The 22,196-nt window shown below is 44.1% G+C and overlaps 1 protein-coding gene across 4 annotated transcripts in view; it reads right to left on the reverse strand.

Annotated features, from left to right (window-relative positions):
* The window catches only part of SORCS1 (sortilin related VPS10 domain containing receptor 1), a 484,554-nt gene that overhangs the window by 297,442 nt on the left and 164,916 nt on the right, over positions 1-22,196 (reverse strand). For all 4 annotated transcript variants that reach the window (XM_045854533.1, XM_045854532.1, XM_045854534.1 and 1 more), the window contains exon 2: positions 9,313-9,380. In XM_045854533.1, coding sequence (XP_045710489.1) covers positions 9,313-9,380 — 68 coding nt within the window. The remainder of the gene's footprint in view (positions 1-9,312; positions 9,381-22,196) is intronic.

The following is a 22,196-nucleotide window of genomic DNA, read 5'->3' on the forward strand; positions in this document are numbered from 1 at the left end:
CCTCCTTTACTAATGGGATTCCTACTTGTTCTTCAAGTTTCAGCCAGGTATCCTTTCATTCAGAAAGCTTTCCCTTCAGCCTGGAGCATATGTTGGTACCTCCAATGTTGGCACTGGGCACACTAACATAACCTCTCATGTATGGATCTGTCTCCCCTGCAGACTGTGAATTCCTACAGGACAACTACCAGATCACATTCATGTCTGGATTCATACCTTGAGAATGACTCTAGGTATGTATTTATTTATACGTTCAATTAACTTAACAAATCTCCCTTGACTTCTATGTGCCAGACACTTTCCTGGGCATTTAAGGTACAATGGAAAGAAGCCGGACAGATCCCTGCCTTCAGAGAGCTTACACATTCTGGTGGTGGCATCAGTGCGTAGATGAGCAATAAATAAAAGCATTATGGGCCATGGAACCTGCAATGAAGAAAATAAAGAGCACCTGAAGAACAAAACAAGGGACCTCTTTTTAATAAGGTGGGGATAAATGGCTTTTAAAAAATAAGGTGGTTTTCACACTGACACCTAAAAATGAGGACGAGCTAGTCATGTTGATCGGATACTGACACTGTAGGTTGCTAGAAGATAAGGATTAAATTGTGTCCGGGGTATCTTTTGACCGTCTTGATGCCCATACTTCAAGAACATTTAATCCTCACTGTTTGAGTACTTATTGATAAGAAGCTCCAGTGCTGACATCAAAGGACACACCAAAGCCTCGAGTGAGCAGAAAAGCTCTCTAAGGGGTGATGAGGATATGGAAACATTTGGTTCCTAAGAAATTGGATGGTGGTGATCTATACCTCATGGGACTCCATAGGAATTAGACTCCACCGCATGGCATTCAAAAGCAATGTTGCAAAATGGGACTTAATGTTCTAAATACTTCTCTATAACCAGGTTGAGTAGTTCTGCATTAGTTTCCGCGACTCTTATTGATAAAGTTACTAGAACATCAGGGCAATGATGGCTTCTGTGTGTATCCCATCCATTACTTGCTAAAATGAGAAGGGAAGAGCTCAGCAGAAACCCAGTCACAGGGGTCTCAGGGAGCCCTGCAGCATCTCTGGGCAGAGTGCAGCCAGAACACAGTCAGAACCTTCTAGAAACAACCTTCATGAACCTTCATGTGGGTGTGCAGGAAGATTTTTGTCAAAATTCAGGGGGCTCCCATGCATGCAGAGTGCTCCATGGACTTCTCGCACTTGGCACTGGCTGTGTTCTTACTTTCAGTGCAATGTGGTGGCATTTTCCAAGATCCTCCTCAGTTTAGCACATTACTCCAAACAACATTATGAAAGGCATGGGGTCAAAAACTGAGGATATAAATAAGTTTAAGACACAGAACTGACTTTCAGAAACCCGAAAACATTTATTTTTATTTTTTTTTCCCTTCAAGGGTTCTTTTTTCCTTAAGATATTTTTTAAATTTATTTTTAGAGAGAGGGGAAGGGAGGGAGAAAGAGACAGAGAGAAACATCAATGTGCAGTTGCCTCTTGCACGTACCCAACTGGGGACCTGGCCCACAACCCAGGCATGTGCCCTGACTATGAATAGAACCGGCAACCCTTTGGTTCACAGGCCGGCACTCAATCCATTGAGCCACACTAGCCAGGGCAAACATTTCTTAATACACAATAGAAATATGTAATTTTTCTAAGCAAAAAAAAGTTAATGATACTTGATATGTGTCAAGTTCTATTTTGAGTGCCAAGCAAATAAAAATAACTAAAAAAAAGTCACAATCTTTGAGTTTCCAGTACAGTATGATAATACATGAACATCAACAGTAATTGGTACCTAACTTTCACGCTGCATTTGCCATACTTCTATAATCATCCACAGAGTGTCTGCCTGTCATTAGATTTTGAGTTTTTGAAGGAAATTTTTTTAGAAATTTTATTTATTTAAATTTCTAATAAAAGTTTTTTAGAGATTTTTAATAGATTTTTAGAGAAATTTTAGAGGTTTTATTTATTTATATTTAGATAAAGAGGAAGGGGAGGAGAAAGACAGGAAGAGAAACATCAATATAGGACAGAAACATTAGGTTTTTTGGAGATTTTATTTATCTATTTATATTTAGATAGAGGGGAAGAAAGGAGGAGAAAGAGTGGGAGAGAAACATCAATATGGGACAGAACATTAATTGACTGATTCTTTGCAAACCCCCAGTTGGGAACCTGGCCTACAATGCAGGCATGTGCCCTGGCCAGGAATTGAACCAGCACCATTTAGGTTCACAGGCAAACACCCAATCCACTGAGCCATACCAGCCTGGGCAGGAAAGGAACAATTTCCTACTCATAACTTTATTTCCAGTACAGTGCCAGGAAGACGATATAGGGGTAGTGGATGTTTTTAAACTGAACCAAATAAATACTGGATAACCATTATAAGACAAAGTTACACAATACCCTACAGGATTACTGAGGAAGGAATGATTAATTACCTTTGATTGGGGAGAGGTCAACAGTGCCACAGACCAATGAACTATCAGTCAATATCATTAAGAGTTAGGGAGACACCCCTTAAAACACACTGAAATCGAGATGCATTTTCACTCAAGAGACTAGCACAATTGTAAGTATTAACAACCCCAGTGCTAGTAAAATTGTTGGGAAATGTACAATCTGTCATTGATTGTGGTAAGTGAACTGTCCCAACCTACTTGGAAAGTGATTGCAGGTATCTACGAACATTATAAACACATTTATTTTTGATACAGCAATATCACCTTAGCGCTCTAGAGTAAATCATAGGGAAAATTACCAAAACGCAAGGACCTGCTTATAAATATGTTTACTGAAGCACTGTAAGTGATGGTAAACATTGTGGACATCAGTGAAAGATCCATTTAGAAGGCAACGGAGAGGCGGTGGAGCACAAGCATTAGGAGGACACACTCGGGAGTCAGCTCTGCCAGTGACCAGCTGTATGACTGCTGGGCGCATCACTTCACTTTTCTCAGCCTCATCTCTCTGATCTGTAAACCTGAGCTACTAGCCCTGCTTGGTTTATAGGGTTGTTAGGGGGATGAAAAAGCCTCGAGAACACTTGAAGCGCTGTGTGAGTTAATTAAGCATGCCGTCATTTAATTCAGCACACCACATCATCCTATCTGATGCCTATAAACCTGACCCATTTTTTGAACTCATTCCTCTGGACAGGCACCCACGACTCATTAAGTGAAATCAACAGTTTGTCAGAGTCCTAGGAAGAGTTACTCCTATTTTCTTACATAAAAATGTCACCCTGTCATACGTTTATATCTGTTGGCATTTTCAAGTTGGGTGATAATGATATGAACAGAATCACCCAAAACTCTTAGCATCACACCCCGCAAGGAAGCTGGATGTGAGTGGCAAGTAAAACAGTAATAACATGGTTTTGGGGTTTTTTTTTTTGTCTTTTCATTGTTTGGCTCATTTTAATGGGCATATATTCTTTTTTTAACTTAAAAAAATAACAGTAAGGTTTAATAAGCTAAATGTGTAAGTCCAGGAACCACGAGCGGCTGTATGTGGCACAGCTATGGGGACGGGAGTGAGAGTTACAAAGCTCGACAGGATCCAGCATCCAAAGGACCAGATCCGAAGCACCTCTGGACCCCGAGGCGGGACGTGGCTCTCCTGCAGCCACTGGGGTGGCGCTGAACATATACGAGCACAGGGATGAATAACATCCTCTGTCTTGGGTAACACGGATGGTCCTCTTGCAGGGAAATTACCTCACTCTAGCCTCAGTCTCTTTCTTTTTTAGGGTGGGTATCCCTTCTACATCCTTGTCTTCACAGTCGACAGAAAGCTGGCTTTTGTAGCAAAACATCCTTCAGGGCAGAGACTAACAATCTGTTCCAAGTCGCCCTTTGCTTTTTGCCCTGGATAAGGAGGAGGAAGGGAAGAGTGACCTCCAGTTAATGAGAGTCACCACGGGGTTGGCAGAGTCCCTGACTTCAGGTTGAACCCTGGTGATCTCCTGAGAGCCGAAGCCACAGCTGACTCCACAGCTGCTGCCTCCGGGCCCTCCATGGCCACTGTCGCCACAGACATTCCACTGGGACACACCCCAATCACCTCCGCGTGCAACACCAAAGAAGAGAAAGAGTGGCTCCTGGGATCAGGACACAGGGCTGGCTGCCAGTGCAGAACCCAACAGACAGCTGACCCACTCTCTCAATTTGAACTGTACGTCCCTTTGTCCCCCCAAAGTGGGTACTGCTGTTTGACAGGTGTGTGATTGTGGACATCTGTTCAGAAGATGGTTGGTGTTTCGTGTGGATCAGAAAATAAGACACTACTGAAATGGAAAAGAAGTCAGCTGCGCTGGGCAAGCTCTGTCCCAGAGAGACAGCAGAGGTGGGTGTGTCCCTCTGAGACAGCGCCTTGCAGTCCTTCCAGAACTGCCCGGGGCTTTCTCGCCGGCTAAGCCTGTCAGCAGAGTGCAGGTTACCTGGCAGGAGAGGGGAAAAAGAAGAATATAGTTCTGCGCAGAAATACCGTATCTAGATTTTGACATTTTATTTATCTCAGCCCTTAAGCTTATCTTGCTTCAATATAGTAAAACCACCAGCTCTCCCAAATCTCAAAGCTTAATCCACTGCCAGGTGGAGAAGCTTCTGAGGCGGAGTTAATTGCCCTGGGTCAGCTCATCCTTCTTCCCAGCAGGTCGGCTCCCCGAGAGCACAACGGCACAACACGAACCCGCATCAGCAACCGGCTGCAGGATTAAGGTGTAATCAGTGACAAGACCGGCCGGGAGTAAAAGCTCATTAATCTGGGACAGCGGCATCTCACTCTGTCATCCTGGGCTTGTTGATGCAGCCAGGTATGAAGCTCTAGGACACCACAAGGTCAGCCACCTCTTGGCCTCTCTCCTCTTCTAACACACCGAAGGCCCCAAGGGCATTTGTGGCTTGCCCTCTGTGATGGAGTTAGCTGGTCAAGGTCACCAAGAATAGGGGCTCAGTTGAAAGCTGTGTATATCTATTAGTAGGCAAAATGCTGCTCAGAATGTCACAGTGCTTTGAAAACCAGATATATATAAGATTAAAGTTGTATTTGCTTATTTGCTTAGGTATAGAAAGATTGACCACAAGGCAGCTGGGACTTGAGAAGATGGAGAAGCAGTGAAATGATTCAAGTTTATTAACTCGCATTCCTGTAAGTGTGTGGGCTGCTATTTACTAATTGTGTGACCCAGAATACACTGCGAAAATCAACTGAGAGCATGCGACAACACACGTCTAGCACTCAGCATCGTGCCCGGTACATAGTGAGTATTCAGTAAAAGCTAGTTTTTATCATTGTTGTCAGTATCGCCATTGTTACCAGCTTCATTGCCATTATTAAACCAGCAAGTGCTGGGTTTAAAGACTTAAGCCTAGTTGAGAAGAGAAAATAGACACCTGAGCAAAGTAAAGAAGCAACACTTATATCTTTATTACAACTTCTGGTTGTATGACAGTGTGTCTATTTACAGTAGATTTATCTTCTTCTGGGATCTGGCAGTTTGGGTGGCTGCTTAAGAACCTAATTCAGTACAATTACATAGGGCAGGTTATGAGCCTCTTTTACTTTAACTGTCTGTCCACAGACCTTTGCCCCCCTGAACGATGAACCCCTGGAAGACAGAGCCTACATGCTGTTGATCTGTGCATGCACCCACCTCCCCTCCCCTGGACCAGAACAAGAAGAGGGATTAAAGGCATTCATTGATTCACCTGTGTTGAATAACTGAATGAGAAGTAGGATTATATGTTGACGGCCAAGGAGTAGAGATGAAAACTGTAGTACTCACTGGCCTTTTCAAAAACAGACACCTACTGAGCATCATCTCTGTGCTACGCCTGCACCCAGGGCTGCAGGTGCCTTGAGAGTCTACAAACTGGCCTGAGCCCCACCAAGCCCCAGGCCTGGGGCACAGGCAGGTGTTCTGAGAAGAAAGTGCAAGCTGATGGAGGAGCAAATGAGTCAACATTTTAGTATCCTACTTTTTAAAAAATTTTACTTATTCATTTTTAGAGAGAGGGGAAGGGAAGGAGAAAGAGAGGGAGAGAAACATCCATGTGTGGTTGCCTCTCACGCACCCCATATTGGGGACTTGGCCCGCAACCCAGGCATGTGCCCTGACCGGGAATCAAACTGGCGACCCTTTGGTTTGCAGCCGGCACTCAATCCACTGAGCCACACCATCCAGGGCAGTATCCTACTATTTTTAAGCAAGGCCAAACTAGATGACTAGAACCGTGAGGAGCTCTCTTCCTGGTCCCACATCTCCCCACATTAACACCTCCAAAGACGTTCCCTAAAGACCAAAGGCAGGCACCGCGAACCGACCAGAAATGCCAGCTCTACCAAAGCCCTTGTGAAACGTTCTAAATATGGTTCCTTCCCCTTCCCTTCTTTCTTTTCTAAATTATATTTTCGCTGAGGCATGTGTTCCTCTGTCAAAGTGTTAAAATAATTAGTTCTAACAGCACAGAACACCCACAGCAGTCATTTGTCATAGACACTGCGCAACACATGACATATATGGCAAATGGCTACTGTATGTTAGGAAAGTAAATATGTGTGGGTATACTGTGTTTATATATGTATGTGTGTGTATGCATATATATACTTAATACATATATTAAGGCTGAGAAGTCAGAGGGTCCCTGTTGGCACACTGGACCAAGTTTAAGACCCTGGGGTTGCTCCCTCAGAAAGGAGGCCCGATACTACTGAAATACGACGTCATTTTAATTGCAATAACCTCTTCCCTTAAGATCAGAAAAGTAGATTAAGTACATTCTTCCCAGACTGGGGCATGAGTAACAATGCCCATCGGAGGGAAAGAGGCACGTTGAACGTGAGCTCCAGCCTCTAGGACAAGCTGAGCCTCGTGTCCCTCCAGTGTGCCCTTTCCTGCAGCTCAGGTTGACAGTAATGGCTGCTAAAAGCCTGTCCCACTGAGACAGAATTGCATACCTTTTAATTTTCTAATAGGCCGACTACACTTTATATGGCAGGTGCATCGCAGAATAAAAGCTGGCTTTTACTTTCATATATGTAAATACATTAGAGAAATTTATCAACAAAGCATAAGCTCATTCAGTCACTGAGATTCTGATAAGCAGCAACTGGATTTAAACAATACAGCAGATGTCAGGCCCTGAATACATTAAAGGACTGCATTATTTGAAGTGCTACAAAACTTGCCACACTTTGATTCAGTTACAAAATCTCCCTGTGATATAAACTCTGCACAGTTGACCTCCTAGCAGGGGGAGGAGTTCAATAACCTAAATGCCTGACAACAAATGAAAGAACAGACTCTATCCTTTTCCTTGGTCTATTGGAGTCCTCCTAAAGCACAGAGCAACTAATCTGGGGCTTCCTGTACATAGTGTCAAGACCAATGGGAAACACGCATCAGGTAAAAGTGAAATTTAATAAACAATCTCTTTGCAGGGTTTGGCAAATTCCTTCCAGGTGTCTATTTGATCCAGGATGCTCCTCGTATATGACACCAGCATTCCCATACAGGGGAAAGCCCTGCAATCACATTGCTACTATGTCAACCAACCTTCCCTTCCCAGTTACCATTGACTGTATCAGGGCAGAACCTAACACAAATGGGGCGCCTGGAGTCTTCCTCCCTAAACTCTAGTGCTGAGACTGAGGGCTGGTAGCCAGGCTTGCCGGTCACATGAATGGACAGGTGATAGAATGCCCATTGATCTTAAACAGTGGACACCCAATAGATTTTGTCTGCTCAAAGACCACACCCACTTTCCTGTTGTTAGTATAACCACTCCCACTTAGTCACTGTGTGTGCGTGCATGTGTGTTGGGGATGAACGGTCAGAAGTGATATTCAGCATTGTTATATGAGCCTGGCGGTGATGGATCGGAACACTGTAAGAGAGGGGCATGAGAACTATACAAATGAACTTAAGTCAGAGTTAAGTCAGGGGTCTGATGCATGCTGCCTGACAGGGAAGTCAGATGACAGGAGATGCAGGCAGACCACAAGGAGGCTCAGGAACGAAGAAAAATCTCTGCAAGTTTCATGGGCACTCATCCATTTACAGTAGCTACTATACCCATTATGGTATGGGTACACCTAACTATTTGCCCATACCACAAAGGGGAAACAAACCACAAATATACCTGGTGAAGGTTAAAGTTAGCTTCAACATTTTTCCACTGTGTTTCCCCATAATAGTCATCCTCCACAGAAACTACAAACAGATATAAGCTCAACCTCTAGAGATGGTTGGGGTCGCTCTTCCTTCTGGGGCGAGGACAGTCCACCACGCTATGGAGTGGCTGTTCCTGCTTACCCTCCCAGCTCAGTCCACCTGCTTCTGCTTTCACCTCTGGGCTGGCTCCCACAGGGAGCTCTTTCCTACACAAAGCCCTGAACCCTCTTGGCTCGGGGCTCGAGTCTCCCTTAGAGACTCCCTTAGGGGCCTGACACCAAGCCAGTGATCGCTGAATATTATTTCTGGAGTTGTCTTCTTCATCCTCTCCCAGGTTCAGAGATGATCATGTGACCCAGGTCTAGCCAATCAGAGGCTCTCCTGGGCTTCAGCGATTGATTCAGGTGTGGGCACATGACACAGGCTGATGGAAGAGACCCAATTAGGAGTGAGATAAAGGGATTTTTAAAAACAGAAACAACAGATTACATAGTCTCTAAAAAAAAGGCCAAGATAATAGCTCCCTGGGTTCCTAGGGACTTCCTTTGGTGCTGGTATTCAAAAACACAGTCTACTCCTAAAGCATCCCCATCATTCATTTGAGAAGTACTTACTGCACACTCTAAAAGTGTGAGGGGATACAGGGTGAATCCCAGAGATGAAGGTGTGTGTATAAGAGTGTGTGCACACCTGCATGCTATCGAGCTGCGGAATCACGGAAAGTAAGCTGAGAGAGTGTGGCACCTGGAGCTTGCTGGAGTTCTGCAGACCTAGAAGTTGTTTTGATCCCCTCTGTAAAGATACCCCATTGTTTCGCTCCTGCTCCATTAAGCTCACAGATCAGTGAGAACTGTGGGAACCAAAACACATAACAACAGCCTAATGCACACTTTAGCAAAAGACCTGACTGTGAACAAAGAAAGAGACTGTGAAGAAGTAAGGATCTGGCCCGGAGATAGACCCCGACCGTGGCTAAGGGGAACAGAGAGCAAACAGAGGAAGGAAAGGTACAAAGAACCAGAAACCTTCTCACCTGGGAACCGAGGGGGTGGGGCAGAGCAAGTGTGGGCAAGTTTAAAGAACAGAGCAATCATTAGCTTCATCTCTCTGCTTACCTCCAAAGTGAGCTCTCAGTGATGCTCCCCAGGTTATAGTCGTAGAGCTTCGTCAAAATGAGAATCACCTGAAGGCAAAAGGAGAGATCATGGTTAGTCTCCAACAATTACAGTCTCATGGAAGTGAAATGGCCCCAGGGAGGGCTTAGGATCCCTTTAATGTATGCTTAACGTAATTGAATGAATTGTTACTGCGTTCAGTTACACTCACTGGGGAAGGGCTTGCCAGTGCCTTCCACTGAACTGCTCAAGCCTGATCCCTTCCCCAACTTTCTCCCCAGCGGGCCAACAGCAAGAGTCACCTGCCATTCCGGGCATTTCTTACCCTGATGGGCCTAAAACTTTCAGGGACGACTTGCAAAGCTGTCAGACATTTGCCCTGCAAGGTAGCCACTGCACACATGGTTCGGCGAGTCAACGACAGAGCCCTAGAGGCTGCACCACGCTGGGCAGGTTACTGAGCTTCTCGGAACCCCAATATGCTATGTCCCAGAAAGGGTGGCTGTGAGGAGTTAAATTAGGTGAGAAATCCAAATTATCCTGATTTAGCTTGGGGTTCCCTCCCCCGCTTCTCTTCTGCAGGCTTGGCTTTATCAAGTTTCTTCTGACTCCCCAAATTTGGGAAAAGCCACTGGATGGAAGAAGCTACAAGGGCTCAGCAACAGCATTTAACAGGCTCAAATCTATGTTTTATGGGGGCCTGAAGTGTACGGAATTTGGGAGGCCCTCCCTAAGAAACAGAATATAAGATGATGATTTCAAAATAGGAGCAGGTCCTGGGAAGGGACCCGTACAATCTAGGGGCCCTGAAATTTAAGCTTCATGAACATCAAAGCAAATCTTCCTCTTCTGCAAGCCTATTGCTCACTCAGAGGAACCCCAACTATTCAGTTCATTCCTTCAGAATTCAACAAATACTTATTAAGCATTAATTACAAGCCCAGGGTTTTTCCCAATGCCAGAGGAAGATACAAATGCAGATGAGGCCTGGGAGTCTATGGTCCGGTTAGGACAGAGGGCACTCATCGAATAAAACTAAGCTGATAGAGAGCGGACCTACCTCCCCTCAGTCCCCCTGAAACGCATGCCCACCCTGCAGCTTGAGAAGGCGGACACCGGCAGCAACGAGCAGGGTCCGCCTGGCTACACGAAGTACACGAGCACCCGGGCGCTTGGGGAGGCTGAACAGGGCAGTGCGTTCCGACCCCCTGATGTCCTCCTCCCTCCTCACTTGTTCTTCTTACGTAAGGAAAAGAACTGGATGGGGCTGCTCCATTTTCTGTTGAGGTTCATATTCCTCTCTTGATACTCATAACCTAGAACATCGGGCCCATTACTGCTGTTTCCAACTCAGCAGAAAAAATGTTGACATTGATTTCCAGGATTCTGTCTGGAGGCCAAGAGATCAGTTCTAGCCACAGTGAGCACAGAACATTCTCCTCTTGATTTCCAGGGCAGCAAGCTGCCAAGGAATGCTGAATCCTTCCAAGTTCCACTCTGCTAGCAGTGGGCTTGATTTGCTGATGGCACAAGCACCAGTGAGCAGATCCTGAAGACTTCTTTCACAATAAGCACACTGGGACTCCATACCCTTACGTTTGTTCCAAGTTCAAGGCAACACAAAAGATGTGGGGACCTGTGTTCTAAGGCCACCCCTCTCTTAAATCACTGCACAGGCTTCCTTCAAGGATCTGTTCAAAACTTGCCTCTTTAGCAAAATGTGAGCATGTGTGAGGTGCTGGGCACCCTGTGGGCACATCAGATGGCATGCCTACGGTGGCGGCATATGCTCAACAGATCCGCGTGTCAATTAAGTTGCTCGAAGTGCTAAATTTCAATCACTGCCGTCCCAGGAACGCTGATCACAGCAGCAGCAGGGTGGCTGTTTGTTTGAAGACACAGAGGGATGTTGCTGCTCCACCTTGCTGAATAGGCCTATAAATCCCCCACGGAGAAAATGGGAGTAGTGTGGGTGTAAAGCATTTCTAGGCAGTTGCTCTCTTGGTACAATATGGCCACAAACTAGATAAAGAAGTTCAGCTGGTCACAGGCTGGGTCTCCCATCCATCTGATGATGGAATTCGGAGGAACTGCAGAAAAGGAACCCTTAACCTAGCGTGCAGTGGGGTGGGGCACCCCATGTACACGCACAGCAATTGTTAAGCCCTTCACAGGCAGGTGGGCAGTGAGGTACCAGTGATTCTTCTTGCTGGGCTAGTAAAACGAAAAGGCCAGTGGTACACTCAGGCACCCATCAATACTGCACTGGAAGAAGTGTCTTTTCTGGCTTCTCAAATCCTCTCTGCTTGAGCCGATCTAATCCTTCTGTTTTCAGAATGATCACGGCAAGAAATAAGGGAGAATTACTAACTTTTAGTTACGGTTTCAATCAATTATTTGAAATCTCTGTTCCCCTCTTTTTCCCCTTAACTGTCCATGTGCGTTGTTTAACACAGTAACTTAATCCGGATCATGACATGCCCTTATAGTCGATCTGCTTTGCTGTTGTCTGTTTGTTTTTCTGTCCTGGTGTTTTAGTAATGCTGCTTAACAGAATCAGCGCCTGTTCAAGTGGTCACAGGAAAAATCACCACCATTAGATAAGAAGAAAAGGAGAATGCAGTTACTATTCTGGCCCTACTATCCTATGTTTTGTGACTTCCCAAACTTAAAAAAAAAATCAGCCCTGGATGGGTTGTTCCATTGGTCAGAGCATCGTCCAGTACATCAAAAGGTTGCAAGTTCGATCCCTGGTTAGAGTGCATCCAGAGGGCAGCCAATCGATGCTTTTCTCTCATATCAATGTTTCTCTCTTTCTCTCTCTCTCTCCCCCCTCCTTCTCTAAGAGCAATAAATATATTCTCAGCAGAGTATTAAAAGAAATCAATGGAATGTTTTAACCAAGTGAAATGCTATATGTCCTTAAACAATACATAAATGACAATTTGTTTTCATCCATTCAGCAAACAATTTTCACGTACAGAGTTAATTCCAGGAGCCCAAGTGCAGAGCACCTAATTACAAACCCATCAGTGAGAACGAGGCTGTTTGCCTGAACACACGCTCACACAAAACGGAATCTCCACCAGCACCTCCCTTCCCTGTGTCTTGTTTTCACTCTGTAGTAGCACAATAACCCTGATTCAAAATAGTAAGCGGTGCATATGGCAATAGTTTTGGGGGGGCTCATTTCTAAATCTTAGGATACTTTCTTTAAATGGCTATAATCCAAACATCTATGGCTTGATAACTTCCTCCCACATTGTGCCAGACTTCAGTGCCCAGTTATTTCCAGGACTTTCAACAGTTACATACCCAAGTAATCCCCAACCCCTCTAGGAGCCGCTGTCCTCATATGCCGTGTGTGCTGTACTTTTGCTGTGGCCCCTTGCTGCTACAGCCATTGCTCACAAAACTTCTAGGGGAAACTTTGCTTTGTCTGTACTTACAAAGAACACGCTCGCCCACCGAGCTGCTAGTTAAAGCTTGCATTCCTTACAGAGCAGGAGGGCGCCAGAGCGGTGCGGGGTAAGGGCCTCTTCCAGGGCGTGGTCCCAGGCGTCCTCCCCAGCGCTGAGTTCAGTTTCACCACCTTTGCTCACCAAACTGTTATCCCTTTGCCTAAGGTCTTCCAAAGTCCCTACTGAAGAATCCTCCCAACTCCAGCCTCTCACCCCTCACCTCTGCACATAGGTGTTAATGAACCATCCCATAGAGAAAATGTGGCATCACATTTCATAGACAACCGAATACTATTATTCAGCCATTAAAAAAAAGCAAATCCTGCCATTTGTAATAAGATAAGTAAAGCTGGAGGGGGTGTTTTACTAAGTGAAGTAAGTCAGATAAAAACAAATACTGTAAGGCACCCCTTATATGTGGAATCTTAAAACAAATGAATAAACAAACAAAAACAAAAAAGATTTTGTAGAAACAGAACAGAATGGTGGTTGCTAAGGACTGGAGCAAGGATGAATGGGGAGAAGCCGGCTAAGGGGTGCACACTGCATTTATACAAAGAATTACTTCCAAGGATCTCACGTACAGCATGGTGACTACAGTTCATAATACAATAGTGTGCACTTGAAAAATACCGAGAGTGATCTTAAGCATTTTCAATGAAAAAAAAACCCTCAAAACAAGCAACCAAAACCAACAGATGGAGTTAAGCATGTGACGTGATGGATGTGTTCATTCATCTTGATCATGGTGATCACTCCACAACGCACATGTGTATCAGATCGTCCCACTGTATTCTTTAAATATATACAGTTACATTTGCCAATTATTCCCTAATAGAGTTTTCAGAAAAATGAAAATAAACCATCACAGAGAACCCTGGAGAGGAGGCGGAAATGCCAATCCACTCCTCCCCTTTCCTAACCCAAACTTCTTTCTATCTGTCCTTGGTTACAAAACAAAAGCCTTTATAAAGAAAAAAGACATTAGTGTGTAGAAGACTAATAAGAGTGTTCTAGCATAAAACAACAAAAGCCAGTGAAAAATGCTCTTCTATATCGAACAGCAGGGCAAGCCTTACTTCCAGGGATGTGTTAAATGAATCAGCAGGGCAGCAGGCTAAGTTCAGACCTTGGCGGGCTCCATTAGGCCAAGTGCTTCGACACGTGACACCTTTCAATGCAACAGTAGTCATTTTTTAATTAACACACAAATATAATGTGGGAACAGAACCCATACATTTAAGGAACCTCTAAAACAACTTCCTGGTAACCTGATTCCACACAGTATACTTTTGAAAATGTACATATTAATTACTAGACTGTAGGGGACCAAAATTTATTCCACATTTCAAAAATATCAGCATAGGAATTCTCCATTTGTCTGCTCAAGGAGAAAACATAGTGTCTTGACTCTTTCCTTTGATAACTTAAATGATGCGCCTCTGAGTAGGGGGTGTGTGGAAAGATAAGGGGGTACTACATGTATTTCTTATCCCTTCTCCCTCCTGAAGGAATGTTCATATCCCTTTATGAATGCTCTCTTCTTTTCTTTTGAATCCTCGCCCAAGGATATGTTTTTATTGATTTTTAGAGAGAGGATGGGGGAGGGAGAGAGTGACACAGAGAGAGAGAGAGGGAGAAGGGGGAAGGGAGGAAGATCAATCGGTTGCCTCCTGTAAGCACTCCAACTGGGAATCAAGCCTGCAACCCTTTGGTGTACAAGACGACACTCCAACCAACTTAACCACCTGGCCAGGGCCCACCTAATTCTTTTGTTTAGGGGTAGCAATATGGCTGGAAACAAAGGGTTAAGGAGAATCTTCCTTGGAGGAGGAGTCTGCCTAACAAGCTATTCTTCTTAAGCTATGGATTTAGGGTGGCTCTGGAAGAACTACGGACATTTAGGGGGATTTGAGTCCCTCCAGGACACTTGGCCTGGCCACCGCCCTTCAACTCATCTCACCTCCATCTAGGGGAAATCTGGAAAAAGTAGGACATGTCTCCTCATTTTCCCACTGTTAATGATTTGCAATCTTTTTTTGGTTCCCTTTCTGTATCCAATTGTGTAGGTAGAACCTACTCACAAGGGAAACAAACGTTTGACTTTGAGCTTCTGGACAGTGCACACTTTGGGCCACAAGATCCTGAAGTGTCTGCATTCCTGACAGTCTGTAGTCCCATATCCTCAATAATGAGCAGGGTGACGGGCTTACAGTGTATAAAATGAGACACATTCTTTTGTATTGCTCTCAGTTGCTAGAGAGTGAGGGCTGGCTCGGGCAGATGTTTAAGTTGCAACACATGGGGAGACTCCACAGAGCTGAACCACGCTATGGTTCACAATTCCACCCCCTGGGGTGGGCCACGGTCTGGCTCAAAAACGGCAGCGGGCTGGGACAGGGGACAAAGCTACCTACCTGCATCCTTCCCCCACCAGCTTCCAGCAGCCCCTGGGCTTTCCTCCCGGCCCGGTCTTGGATGGCTGCCTCTCTGCTGACTGCAGCAGCTTGCCACAGTCCATTCAGATGGACATTTACTGACGTGATGGAAGTGAATACAGGCACAGAGAATTATACGGGGCCTGAAAAGGTCTAGAACAATCATTCAGGGGAACTGAAGAGTTGGATAAAATATAAGGAGGTTGTTTAACAGCCAGAAATTTGCTTTGTTTTCAACTGTATTCTTTGTACTCCAGGTTGAGGGAAAAGAAATAAACCCACAACAGTGCTTTTCCTAAAAATATGTACGTTCCAGATTGTGTCTTTGGCTCAGTCAGCAACTGCTCAACTTTCCAGCTTAAACAGAGGTGCCCATTCTTTTGAGAAGCCATGTATTCTTTAAAAGCCTGATTTAGTAAAAGCTATGCACATACAACAATGAATATAACTTCAATGCTATATCACTGATCTCCTGAATCCTAGTGGGGTCATGAATCCAAGAATGAGAATCTTCTATAATTCCCAGAAAATGAGAGCTTTGTTCAGAAGAAAGATTTTTCAGCTCTAAAATTCTACACATTTAATTCAATAAACATTTATTAAGCCTCCTGAAGAGTCAGGAATAAAAAAGTATATATGTGCTGAAACACAAAGGGAGAACAATGCTCAGCACCAGTCCCTGGAAGCTCACAGCCAATGGAGAGGCTCCACTGTACTCGGGTCTTTACAAAGTGGGGGGGAGGGGAAGACATGCAGCAAGAGAAAAAGTGTTCATGTCCTTTAGAAAGCAAGAAAAAACAGTGTAATCAGGAATACGTTCTTATAAAGGAGGAATTCAAGAAAATCCCAGAGGACAGGTGGGACTCTGATGGACATGAGAGCATACAGAGATGGTGTTTCAGGGGCGGGCAGGATGAGGATAGACATCCAGGTGTGAAAGCTCACAGAGCAGTCAGAGGAGAGCAGGGCCTCGGGCTCAGCTACAGCTCAGACTGTGAGTAGGGACACACAGCACTTCGGAACACAGACAGATGTTCGGGTCCCCTGAGGATGGCCTTGATATGGGGACGGCGGTGTGCTGCCCTGAAAAGGAGAAAGCCTTTGGAAACCGCAGACAGCCAGATCTGGAGTTGTGGCATAGCCACCACATCCGTTGGAATGCCTTTAACAGTAAGAAACAATACAAAAGGTATCTCTAATATTAAGAGATGTGTTAACTTACATAATCAAGGTCCAGAGTTCACATAGTTCCAGGACTAGCTTAGCCAAACGATGGCATCAAGAGCTACTCATCCTCAGGTCCACAAGGCAGTCACAACACTTCTTTGCAGCACAAGCAGACATGCCATCAACCAGCAAAGACAACAATGACCTCTACTGCAGGGGTGCCAAACTCATTTTCACAGGGGGCCACATCAGCCTCGTGGTAGCCTTCAAAGGGCCGAATGTAACTTTAGGACTGTATACATGTAACTACTCCTTAACATTTAAGTGACAGCTCAGCACCGCCACTGGGTAGGAACAAGGTGCCGGGCCGGATAAAACAAGGCAGAGGGCCGGATTCAGCCCACGGGCCTCGTGTTTGCCACCTGTGCCCCAGTGTATTCCCAGTTGTGTTTTGTGTTGCTGTTAAATGAGAAAGGAAACTTCCAAAAGCCCTGCCAGCAGACTCTGTAGTCTCAAGAACCAGTGGCTGCAGTGCAAGCTGAGAAAAGAAGGAGCTGGTATTTTCACTTGGCATTTTCTTTGGTGAGAGGCGGGCTTCACCAGCAAAAAAGAACCGGGGAGTGGCTGCTGGGGAACAGTGAGTGGTATCTGCCGTTGCGGGGCCTCGAAGAAGTCAAATACTGAATGGACTTTTCTTATTTCATAAAAAGAAAAAGAAGCAGATGACATACCTCTTCCCTTAATCTTCTGGAATTGTGGAAGAGGAACACAGTAGGAAATGGAAGAACTCTGTGTAAATGTTACAGTGCCAAGCAATGTAAGTAGTTGCTGTTATTCGTGCCATCTAGCATTTATTAGATACCTACTTTGTATATAAGACAAATTTCATTATTAAAAGTATTTCAAGTAAAGACTTTGTTTTTTTTCTGTAAAAACTGAGGCCCACAGAGACTAATTTAAATTACTCAGCTTGTAAGTGGGAGACAAGTTTAACTCATTATATAAACTCTTAATCACTGCGCTTACTTACCCTCACGTTACACTGCCCGAGTGTGACCGGTGCCGTGCAGAACCACTGAGGGACCCTCCCTTCTTCCAATTCGAATCTGTCACATGTGGTGCTGACCACAGACTCTGACCCTCTCACTCTGCCTCCTTCCAGACATTCCTGGAATAGTTTTTCTTATAATAAACAAACTTGATTTTTAATTCTTTACTGACCTCATGCCAATGAATTTTTATTTGTCATTTTCCACTTATTTTTAAAATCTTTGAACCTTGGTGAAACCCTTGTTTAAGAGCTGATCCTTCCACTTAACTCACTGCAGAACTCGGTTGTCCCCAGATCAAGGCTTCCTGACAGTGGATTTGCGTACGTCTAAGGACACATTTCAACAGGGTGGCGCATAGTATCATCATTTTCAGAAGATGTAAGTGAATGTGTAACAGCGCTCCATTGGAGTCATCAAAGGGAAGAGAAATCAATAATTACTAACCAGCATGAGGAAACCCCAGAGGGGAGATGAAAGGTAGGTAGGATGGTGTGTGTACACACAGCCACACGCATGCGCTTGAAGTCCTCAGACAGAGGTAATCCAGAAATGCAAACACAATTCGAAACAGAAAACCAGTAGAGAGAATGGGATATATTGGGAGTGTAGAGCCAGCCAGAAAGCAGTTATATTTTTGCCTCTGGAAAGCCCTCAATCCTGAAACGACCTTCTTATTTTGTAAGAGCCCACACATAATTTAATGTAACATTTATTTATATAATATCCTCTGTGTGACACTGAAATGGTGTGAGTTAAGCATCCACTGTACCACCCCTGGAGAACTTAAGAGACAGCCAACAGCGAGGACGCAGACAGAAACAGAGGCATACAGAGGGCCTAATCGATGCGGGGCACAGAGCAAATCGTGGCATATGAAAGAGCTCTTGTGGAAAGCAGTCCATCTTTTAGTAAAATGTGCTGTGTCCTCCTTCTGAGTCTGCTCCCCTGTACAGGTCACTGGCTGCTAAGAAGTAAGGCCACGGCCAGCGCACAAGCTCTGGAGCACTGTGTCAGGAGCCTCCACATGAGAAAAACTGCAGCTCTCATTCCAGGCAACTCATGTCTCCTCCCCCTGTCTTCTGAAAGCCAAGTTCCTTCCTATTAGTAACAAGTAAAGACATGCTTGTAATGAATGGCTATTATATTCCAATCCTAGAGCTAGGTCATTATATTTAGCAAATAAATACAAGAAATGCAACAAGTGCACTAGACCAACTATTTTCAACCAGTGTGCCACAAGGATTTTTAAAATGTGCAGTACCGGACTAGTCAGTCAAGTTAGTCAGGGGTACTGCCCTCTGTCCCCTTAGATTGTCAAATAAAGACAGCCAACACAACAATAGCCGTTTGTTGTGAATGCTCTGTCTTGAACCATAATATATAGGTCATATAGTAAATAGAGTTGCATCTTATTGGTCACCTCACAAAATAAGGTTGTGTCTGACTGGTTAATTCTTGGTACCAGAAATCTTTATATACAAGTATAGACATCTCATTAAAAAAATACTTTGGAGCAAAAAGGAGAGGTAAATACTATTATTTTTGTAAAATATACCTTTTGGTGTGCCTCAGAATTTTAGTACTTAGTTGATGTGTGCCATGAAATGAAAAAGGTTGAAAATCACTGCACTAGACCTAAGTTGCTTTTTGATGCAGATCTTTAAAGAAGTTGCTTTTCTATTCCCCAAGGTGTGAGGCATAAAAATAAAATTCTATTAATCTCACAATGCTAAACCATACAGTATAATGACACTTCATTCCTATCTATCGTTCTCTAGCCCTCCTCCTCTTTTTTGAATAATAAAAAGGAAGGTAATTCTGGAACCATATATCTGTATCTATTAGGTGATGTTGACCATTTCATAGTCTTCTTCTGTTTAAATGACTCTGCCCTAAATTACACTCTATTCTAATCTTCTGCCTTACACCATGGGAAGTAGGGAAATCCTAAATTAAATTATATAGTTTTTATAGCCCTGCCTGGTGTGGCTCAGTGGATGAGAGCCGGCCTGCAGACAAAAGGGTCGCCGGTTCAATTCCCAGTCAGAGCACATGCCTGGGTTGCAGGCCAAGTCCCCAGTAGGGGGCACGTGAGAGGCAACTACACATTGATGTTCTCTCCCTCTTTTTCTTTCCCTTCCCCTCTCTAAAAATAAATAAATCTTTTAAAAAGTATTTTAAAAATATTTTTTTCTAGTAAAGACGAGATATCAGCACCAATGTAATTCTAAAAGAGCACCAAGATAAAATGATTTTATAAAATATGAGGAAAATGTATATTCAAGACAAGACTTCTCTGTATAGGGATAATAAAACAGAAAATTAAGCAGACCTGGAGACTGAAAGCCAAAGCTTCAAGGAATGAAAGCATCGGGGGCTAGGGAGTGGGGGAGAGAAGCAGGAGACCCTCGGGGTTGTCTGGAGAGCTCGAGAGCAGGGAAACCATGTAGAATACCTGTGCCAGTCCACTTTCCACAGCTAACGAAACCAGCTACACGCCACGTTTCCCTCATTCTCCTTCGCAGTGCTTAGAAGGGAATGGAGGTCACGCCCATTAGGACGCCTGGTATTCTCAGTTACTGAAACACAGGTGAGGCAGACAATTGTTAATTCGGAGCTGTAAAACAATAAGAGACTATTTCTTGCATGATCTCCTCTCAGGAAATCTAGAAGACAAAGGGAGGAAAGCTTCCATATGTTTAAGTAAAAGGGGTACAATTTGAGTTTGGTAGGAGAGAGAGGGTGGGGATGCGAGAAAGGGAAGCACTCCTTTTCAACTTCCTCGACGCACGGGTCGGAGAAACGGAGGTCGCCAAGCTCCCAAATCACTATCTGTCTGTCTGAATTATAGACATTATCTCAATATTAAGACTCTTCCTATGTGGGAACCAGCACACAAAGGGAACACACCATTAAGCAGCAAACTGCCTGCTAACAATACGGGCTCCTTCTATTCATTTGCTTCCTTATATTAAGCTTCAATACAAAGAAATGACCACGTATTTCCCTTTTCTACTTCTCCATCTTGGTTTTTATGCTGTTATTCATAGGTCTGGAGAGGTTAACTCAATTTTTAAAAATACTATTTTTCAAGGTTAACACACCGTACTTACAGGAAGCTAATAAAGAAAGATATGCATAGTATGACGATCCAAGTGCCAGAACATGAACCTCAATAAGACACTGGAATAAAAAATGAAAATAGTGTAAGCTTTTATATAAATTTTTTTCATTTTCTCTTCTCATTTTCTACACAGTACAACTAACAAAAGTAACAAGAATAAAACACCAGAGACGGTCAACATGCTTAGTTTAAACTTTTTTCTTTACTACGGAAAAGTCTTAATGTAGATTAGGGAGGAGGAGAAACAATTTACTGCCTTACAAAATAAAAAAATAAACAATAGCAGATTTTTTGTTTGCCTTGTCTAAGTGCTAAAGTTTGTTGGAGCACAATTTGCCACAAAGAAATTTCAAAGCTTAAAAAAGCTGGCTTGAAAGTGAAACTTAAATAGCATCTGGAAATCCCAAGAGAAATGTATTAGTAAATAATAATGATTTCTGTTGGAGGAAAAAATCCTACAGCAGTTAAGTGATTCTTATCCATCCTGTGTCATTGAATCACAGAACCAAAACGCTTCCACATGATTCCAGTTCTAATCCTTTACAGTGGCACCTAGAAGGCTGCTGGGCGGCTATACAAAATTAGCATTTTGCCACTCTTTTATAAGAAACGTAAGACAAGACTGGAAGGCACTGGAAAGATTGTCTAACTCCAACCACCTCGTTTGATAAGTGGTGTAGGTTATACTTTCAGAAGAATCAGTTCTTGAATAAGAAGCTTCTGAGAGTGCAGAATCACCTTAGCCTGGCATATGCTGATTTGGTGCGTGAAGCAGGAGTTCCTGCACACAGGAAGGAGGGCTGGATGGGGCCAGTTCTGAGACGGGAGGTTTGGAAGAAGGGGTGGGAGGGCTGTGACCAGTAGGGTCAGGCAGAGATCCAGGTTTTGAGAGGATGAGAGTCACACAACTTTAGGGTTTCTCTTTAAGAAAAATCATACAAAAATATAAACAAAATGAGGTATAAAAGTGGCTATTTATTAGAATGAGAAAATAGGTCACAATAAATTACCAGTGCTATAAAAATATGTACATTTTTCTTCGGAGAGACCTTCAGGCAATTTGGAAGGAGTGAGGAAACAGAAATGTTTTCTGATTTCGACCTGGCTTCCTCTCTCCACCAGGACGAATCAATCACTCCCCCACACTCCCAGAAGTCACAGGAACCCATGTTTATAAAGGCTTCGAATCTTAAGCTTCATTAGCTTCACTGGAATTCTGCCTTGGAGTGCGATTCGACATTAGATGCTTATTAAATCTTTTCAACGAAACTATCCATGTCTGCAGACCTGGGCTATGAGCCAGGAGATAGGTGCTGCAGCCTGAGTCATGCGGCTAACCCACCGTGACACTGAGGAAGCCAATGTACCTCTCTGGGCTTCAGTGTGCTCCATGGTTACACTACATGTTTGCAGGTTTCTTCCCATAAAAACACCACTCGATGCTGACTACTTCCACTACTCCTTCTTTAGTGTTGCCACACTTAGTGAATGCTACTTCTATTCCTCAAGCTAGAGCTCTGAGTCTTCCTTGACCCTAATCTACTCATTTCCCCCCAAAGCTAATCAGTTACTAAGTCCTATACACCTCTCCCATCTAACCTCACCTCATCCCGGCCTGGCTCACACCAGTTCTCACCTAGAA

This window comes from Phyllostomus hastatus, unplaced genomic scaffold, assembly GCF_019186645.2.
Source record: "Phyllostomus hastatus isolate PE091 unplaced genomic scaffold, TTU_PhHast_1.1 phas_scaffold_1066, whole genome shotgun sequence".
Taxonomy (NCBI): Eukaryota; Metazoa; Chordata; class Mammalia; order Chiroptera; family Phyllostomidae; genus Phyllostomus; species Phyllostomus hastatus.